Source organism: Fragaria vesca, linkage group LG5 (genome assembly GCF_000184155.1).
Source record: "Fragaria vesca subsp. vesca linkage group LG5, FraVesHawaii_1.0, whole genome shotgun sequence".
Classification (NCBI taxonomy): domain Eukaryota; kingdom Viridiplantae; phylum Streptophyta; class Magnoliopsida; order Rosales; family Rosaceae; genus Fragaria; species Fragaria vesca.
Window position 1 is genome coordinate 19,118,873 of NC_020495.1, and position 7,626 is coordinate 19,126,498.

Below are 7,626 nucleotides of genomic sequence, written 5' to 3' on the forward strand. Positions count from 1 at the left end.
AGATGCTTTCTTTGCATTGTTTGTAGAACTAACCAGTTCTTTCTTTCTAGGGTTTCTTTCTTTTTTCCACTCTTCTCTTTTTCTTTACAGGTTAGATGATATTGCTGCGAGAGTACTGAAGCATGGCTTTCCATAGTCCTCAGTAATGTGTAGGTGAGCAGAAAATTAAATGAAGTTGAAGAATCGTAAAAAGAGGCACAACACATGAAACACAAACAAGCTAGCTAGAAGGCAATTTAGAATATATACTTCGAGAAAGGAGTGCTAAACTCAGCTAATGACTAAATAATTAACCATCTATAACCATTTATGATATTTGCTTTCATTGATATACTGTTTTGACAGGAAGTTATTGAAATGAAAAAAAAAAAATGGCAGGATTATTATGTTTACAAGTTTAGTTTTATCGATCCGACATATATATGTAATTACGATAAACTCTACATCGAATAGATGATCATATGATCTCCATGCAATTTGCCCCTTTTGTTTCACAAATATAGTTCCTCGAAACAAACCTAGATAATGTACAATTACGATGAATGAGTTGATTGCATAAGAGATCAAGAGATGTTCTTACTATGTGTAGAAAGAAGACGGTCTCTAATGATCAAGTGGAATCGAATGAAGTAGTTTGGTCGACATTAGGTTATCTCAGGATCGAAAACAAAGAATATAATACCTTAAATTATCAGCACAATCCAAGAGAAAATGATATTTTCCTGTTCGTCAAATATTATATACTTTCTGTTTCTAACAAGCTAGCGAGCACTCAATAGTATAGATGAATAGAGATGATTACCAAAGGTTTTTTTACCAATGGGGGTGGAACTTAAGACTCTAAGCTTCATTGAACAAAGTTCTTACTTCTTAACACAAATGTTTGCAGCTGTGCAAATCGTATTTCATGGATTATATTTATTCGTATTAAGCTGCAGAGCCCATATAATACACAATCATGTAGATAAGTACTATACACATCAGCTATTCGCGTACCTATTCATGCTACTAGACACATAATTTGAGATCAATTAAGCATTCCTCATATTCAATATTTAAGTTGGCAACCAAAACTGAATGCTCGATAATGAAGGTACCGGTGCTTTCAGAGATGGAGACAAATGAAATTGATTGATAAAACCCTAGAAACTTGACATTCAGCAGTTTAATTACCACAATATACAAGTACAAACTAGCATTTAGAGAACACTGTGATGTTGATGATATTAATGAAGAAAGTACATGGGAAAGAAGTCGATCTGATAATCTTACTGACCTTGTTCTTCCTGTCACTGAAAAGTAGCAAACCAAAGCCCTGGTGGATACGAAGCTAAATTTGTTGAATCTGATCGATGGCATCCACCATGCTTAAGTTTTTCTTCAATGATCCATCCTCTCATGCATATATACCTTATTCCAAAACACGAAACCCGTCCACTCTCACTCAAACCACTAAAACGGAGGCCGCGGATGAGTAACTCCTCCGCCGCTGCCCCACCCGTACAGGTCAGTTCCAGAATACGTTGGATAGCTCCCCGCCCCCATATTCCCTCCCAGATTAAAGACTGCGCTGCTACTTCCCTCACCAAGCTGCTGCTGCTGTCCTCCTCCACCACCGCCGGTGACTCCTGAAGACTGTGAAGCCGTCGGTTGCTGGACCTGTAACCCACCATCTCCCCCCGCCTCTTCCTCCTCCAATGGCAGCCTCTCAAACACCGCATTCGCAAACGACGCAGCCATCAAAACCACCGGCCCTGAAGCCAGCAGCGGGCCCACCACGCTGCCCCCAACCACCTGCCCCTGCCCGCCCGCCAAGAAGATGGACAGTCCACCGGCGCCGGGAGGGGCCGGAGGAGGCAGCACCGTCCCCGAGAGCGAGAGTATCTCGAACCTCCCGTGGAGAGTGACCACGCTCCCCGTCGGCGCCGCCGGCTGACGCAGAGTGACGTTGACGACTGTGCCGGTGCCGTTGAGCACGCAGACTCCTCTCCCCCTCCGCCTCGCGTAGTGAGACACGCTCTCCATCACGTCTGCCCCGGCCGAGACTTCCAGCACATGCGACCGGAGCGCGTTGGGGCTGTCTCGCGTCACGATGATCGGAGGCTTCGGCTTGTTCTTTGACCCTGCAGGACGCCCCCGAGGACGACGCCCTGATCCCCCACCGCCACTCCCACCGCCGCCTCCGGAACTAGTTGCGGCGGTGTCTGACTCGATCTTGTGTTCTTGGTCCCCTTCGGGAGAGTCTTCTTGCTGCTGAGAATCGGACGAAGGTTGAGGCTGTTGTTGCTGTTGCTGCTGCGGCGGAACAGAGATGGATGGTGGCGGTGGTCTCTGGAGGTGCAGTTCAGGGCGGAAGAGTTGCATATATTCTGATCTGCCATTGTACCCCGCCATCGCCACATCTATTCTCTCCCACCACTTATTTGCCAGCTTTCTTTATATATATTTATAACTCTCAACTACAACTACGACTACAACTACGAACTAAGTCTCATCGATCGAGTTGTCTGAGACTCATCGGTTACAAATGTTCTCGATCAGATTCACACAGGTGCTTGCTTCTTGTCGTTCAGCACAGTCTTCTATGCTATGCTGGTCAAAACAACAGCCTAACCAACAGTGACAGTTACAGAGCCCAAAAAAGACCAAGCTTTTCCAAATAAAGCAGAGCTGTACGTAGGCCGGCTAAAACCCCTGTAGTGCTGGTGCTGCTTGCTTTCTGCGACCCAGTCGGATCGACAAGCCTGAGGTAAAATTGTATAGCAAAGCTCGGAAACTTGAGCTGCGGTCTCCCTGAGAATTAGATCTTCAATGAGATCAGGGATCGTAAAGAAACAGAAAGAGGAAGAGTTGGTTAGTTTTCGATCAGAGAAATTCTCAGACAAGTTGGTCAGCTGTGGACTGTGAATGAGTTCGTGATGTGAGAAAGAGAGAGAGTACGAGAGTTTTGAGGAGGAAATGGTGGAAAAGCCTGCGGTAAAACCAGGATTCAAGCAAAATTACCTAGACAAAACAAGGACACAGATAGTTACCACTACGCGCTAAACCTTGGCGCGTACCATTACCACTACAAGTTTCTATTTTTCTTTTAATTCAATTGTGAAATGTTATCTATTTCTACTATATTAGTAAAATTTATCATTATAAAACGATAAATTATACGATGAATTTTTGTTTTACGATCGTTAACAAAGATAAAATACACGTTCGATTGTTCAACAGTTCTTTTTAACAATGATTGATTGTTTATCAATGAATTCATATATATGCATATATATATATATATAGTTTTTATTTAGAAATAAGTAACGTACCGTCTCACTTTATATTTTATTACAGGCTGGTGGAACGAAAAGAGACGTTACTACAATATCAGTCGTCACTTGGACCAAATTCATCCCAGCAATTGAGAAGACGATAAATAATGTATTTGTGAAAACTAGGATGAACGTTTTATGGGTATCTGGGAATGAAACGGCAGTTTCAACTGGCAGCAACAAAAGTAAAGGCGAACCAACAAGTTGTTTACCTAGTAAAACCTCAATTTGAGAAAAAACACTGTTGCGGCTTTAACTCTTGAAATCTCTTAATAAAAATAAATTTACTATGATAAAAAAACCAGGCAATTACAAACTATGTAACACTAAACAAGACTCCTATCACTAGATCTCTAGCTGATATGTTTGAACCACTTTTCTTCTTTAATCAATCTTCTTCTTCAACCTTCAAGAAACCGTCCTTGAAACACTTCAATCACAACTCTACTGGTCTTGAGAGTGTGATGAACATATGAACAAATTATAGAAGTTGTATTTCATTGAATTAAATCTTGTGTACAATGCTGGAATATATAGAGTACAATAAGCCTTGAACGTCTAGGAAAACCTAATTAACTAGAGAAGATTACATAATCTAAGATGTGATTACATAATATATACAATAATCTAGCAAGGTAATATTTAGCAGAGTATGGCCTAGATTTCTTGTGTGAGAAGAATCTCGCTGACACAAATGTTCCCTTCAACAAGGAACAAGTGAACATTCTGTCGATATATTATGAACTATTTAGTGCATGCAATTAGAAAGGTAAGAATAACTGTTGCTGAACAACATATATCCGAGTAAAAGATCCTTTGGGCGTAAGCCTTCGCCCAGATTTTAACGCCTTTTGTGTGTTAAGCGTCTTTTGCTTTGCTATCAAAATAGACACAGTATAACTATAGATCAACGTTTTGACAGCTTGAGGTGAGCATGAAGCTCGCCTTTTAATACCTTACACTATTCTTTTCTTAAACTTATTATTTATAACACATTTTTATTGAAGTTATTACAATCTTTTAAAGAAATTTTCAAATAATTTTTCTTACATTACTTCAGACAAAATCTCATTTCTTTCTGCAAACTTAATGAGACATAATAGATGGTATGTCAAAATGTAACTCACTTAACATTGTTCTATTTATTACCTATTAATTAACAACATACGTACTGATGAAACTAATGAAACTATTGTAACTGGATAGAAGTTAGAACCTCTTCCTTTCCTTTAATAGATCGACAACAAATTTATTTGGAATTTTGGACAGTTAAACTGTCCAAGGATCTGACCCTGTTAAAAAGGTATTTCAAGTAGCTCGGTATATATATATATATATTACAACTTTTTGAGTCGGTTCGGGTCACATAAACGATCTCTTATTGTTTAATCGATTAGATCGTGATTGTGATTATTTGAGGATTTAACATTAAGATACAGTTTTTAAAATTATAAAATTAAAAGATGGAAGTATATGCTCCTTAATAAAAATATGCAGAAACAGATAGTGAAGGTGTATATATGTATATAATTTCCATAATGCATGCTTTGCTTTAATTATGTTTCACTTGATTCCAAAGCATGTACTGGACATGATAAGTGTTGCATATGAGGTAGCTGGATTGCCATTTGCCAGAATGGCAACCTGGCCATAGAGAGGCATAGATCGACTTAAGTTCCCAGCTAATTAAGTATTAATCGAAATGTGTCCCATTAAAAAAAAGGTAATAATTGAAAATTGATCGGGTTAATCTTTGTGGGCATCATTCATCCATTTTGTGTTTCATTAATGGGATTTCTAAAAAGTAGACTTGTATGAGATTTTTGAATTACTTTTTTGCATTAAATAATAATTTCACTTCATTGAATTGCTTATGTCTATCACGATGGTCATAACATGAATAACATATTCATCCGCTGCCTCATAATGAACAAAAACAAAGCTTCAAGATAAAAATATCAAAGTGATACATATGCTATAGATCATCTATACTTGACTTAATCTGCACTTTAGCTAGCAAGATCGCTATCTTTTTACAAATGGATGCAACCTCCTAGTCACATAACAAAACGAGGCATTGCTAATAGTAGTGGTTATCTTTTCGTTATTTTAGTAGGAAAGAAGGAAAGCTGTATTATTAGTCATGTTGTTTCTCCTTAGTAGAGTTACCTTTTCGTTATGTTGATCACCGCTTTATGAAGAAAAATAGAGTATCTTATGAATATCCTATGAAACACTCTTTGTTAATTGATGCATGTTAGAATATGTTACTTATTATTGTAATTAATTTGGGGTTTAGGCTCTATGTTGCTATGCCCCTCCCTTCTTGTATTTTATGGTTTCATTAATCAATGGCGAAAATGCAACCGCATTAGAAAGAAATTGAGATTTATTTGTTTTTTGTACGATCTCTAACTTTCCTTTTTGTGAACATGATTGCTCTTTAACATACAATATTTTTTAGCCAGTTCTAGACTTGATATGATTCTCAAGTGTCGGTATTGAATACAGGTTTAAGTTTTGTTTTATGTAGCTTTTTGTTATTCAGGAGTCTTGAATTTGTGTTAAATGTGTGATTCATGGATAAGAACAACTATAGTGTATGCCTGTGTGAACATATTCATTGAAAGCAATCTAACTTAACCTACTAGCTTTTATCCGATTAAAGAAAGCATATGCGTTTAATATTTACCTTTTGGATTAATTTCAGTTTACCCCTATGAGGTTTGAGGTTAACATCGTTTCACCCCTCATATTTTTAATTTTGAAAATTTACCTTTTAAAGTTTCCAATATTCATAAATCATGCTCAATTGCTAAAATTTCGTCCAATTTGGAGATTAAATGCTAGCATAGCATGAAATCTTAGGAAAAAAAAAAGTTTTAAAAGACGATTTATGTTGTTATATGACTATTTCAGCGTTTTTAATGAGTTATGAAGTCAAAATTAACGTTTGAATTAGATGAAATTTCAACAATTGGGCATGATTTATGAAAATTGAAAACTTTATGGGGTAAATTTTCAAAATTAAAAGTATGAGGGGTAAAATGATATCAACCCCAAACCTTAAGGGGTAAACTGAAGTTAATCTTTACCTTTTTATTTGTTTGAAAGAATGGACGTCAGACCTTATATTGATAATAAAATATATAAAAATAACATGAATATGATCCGCCCACGAGGACTACGAAAGAAATGAACCATGTGAAACCAACTAAGAAGAACCTTATGCAATCTATGCAACTAACCCTATAATAAAGCTTATGAAGTAAACAGTAACCATAACATGTTAGAGTGATCTAACTTATTAAAATGTACCCGGAACCACCCCTTGTGCAAGGGGTCTCCCCGGGTGAAGAAACATAACCTAGGTTAAACAGAAAAGTGGCTACCCAAGCCTAAATCCACATGCCCAGACCCCAACACACCATCCAAACCCTAACCAATTCTATTGAAGCCTAAACCCCTTTACTATTGACACCTATCATTAAGGTCACCCTCATCCCGCCTCCGTCGTCGTGGACAACCTCTCTTAAGCCTAGCCATGACCAAATTGTTGCCTACTCAAGACCTCCACAATAAGGCCAGACCCTAGCCATATGGCCGACCACCTGGAAAGCACTGCCATCACCCAATCAAGAAGTCAATGTAACCCCTAACCCCTAACTCATAATCCCTAATCCCTAACACTAAACCCTAGACCCTAGACTCTAAATGTTTGCATACAAACTCAGAATCAAGCAGGTTGCATGTCTACAGACTCGTATTGACGTCCTTCGCTATTCCTGAGGTTTCAACCCTATAAAGGCCATACCCTAGCCAGATGGCCGACCACCTAGAAGGCAATGCCATCACCCAATCCAGAAGTCACCGTCTTCCCCACGATCGATGCCACCAATGCCTCTAATCAGGCTACAAATCCCACTGTTGTCAATCCCACCACAGCTCGGCACTCTGGTGATAAACGTAGCATTTGCCGTCTTATCCTTCCCAACAAAAAGATCGGTCATCGAACCCCCCTCAGGTAGAATCGACAACCCAACCTCCCTCTGCCAATCTCAACGCTTACTCGCTACCTCACAATCGACCATCTCTCCTCTATCCAAAACCCATGGACGCATAATAGAAGCTGAAGATCGAACTCCACCACCAGGATCTTAACGCCAATAGATGTCACGCCCCCAAACCGAGATCAATTTTATATAGAAATATGGCGCCTGAATTTGCGACGTGAATTAAAACAAATAAAATTTTCTCGAATAATTTGATAGAAGAAGAAAATCAAGAAATATATATATTTAAATAATAC

At 38.6% G+C, this 7,626-nt stretch overlaps 1 protein-coding gene across 1 annotated transcript; it reads right to left on the reverse strand.

The window, feature by feature from the left end:
• Nucleotides 1-1,452: 1,452 nt before the first annotated feature.
• LOC101301501 (putative DNA-binding protein ESCAROLA-like) lies at nucleotides 1,453-2,394 on the reverse strand. The gene has a single exon (XM_004301566.1). It carries the CDS (start codon nucleotides 2,392-2,394, stop codon nucleotides 1,453-1,455), a length of 942 nt encoding a protein of 313 aa, XP_004301614.1.
• Nucleotides 2,395-7,626: the final 5,232 nt, after the last annotated feature.

Bases quoted from the DNA above. Each gene is read 5' to 3' on its own strand.
- LOC101301501 (XM_004301566.1), bottom strand. From the start codon at position 2,394: ATGGCGGGGTACAATGGCAGATCAGAATATATGCAACTCTTCCGCCCT.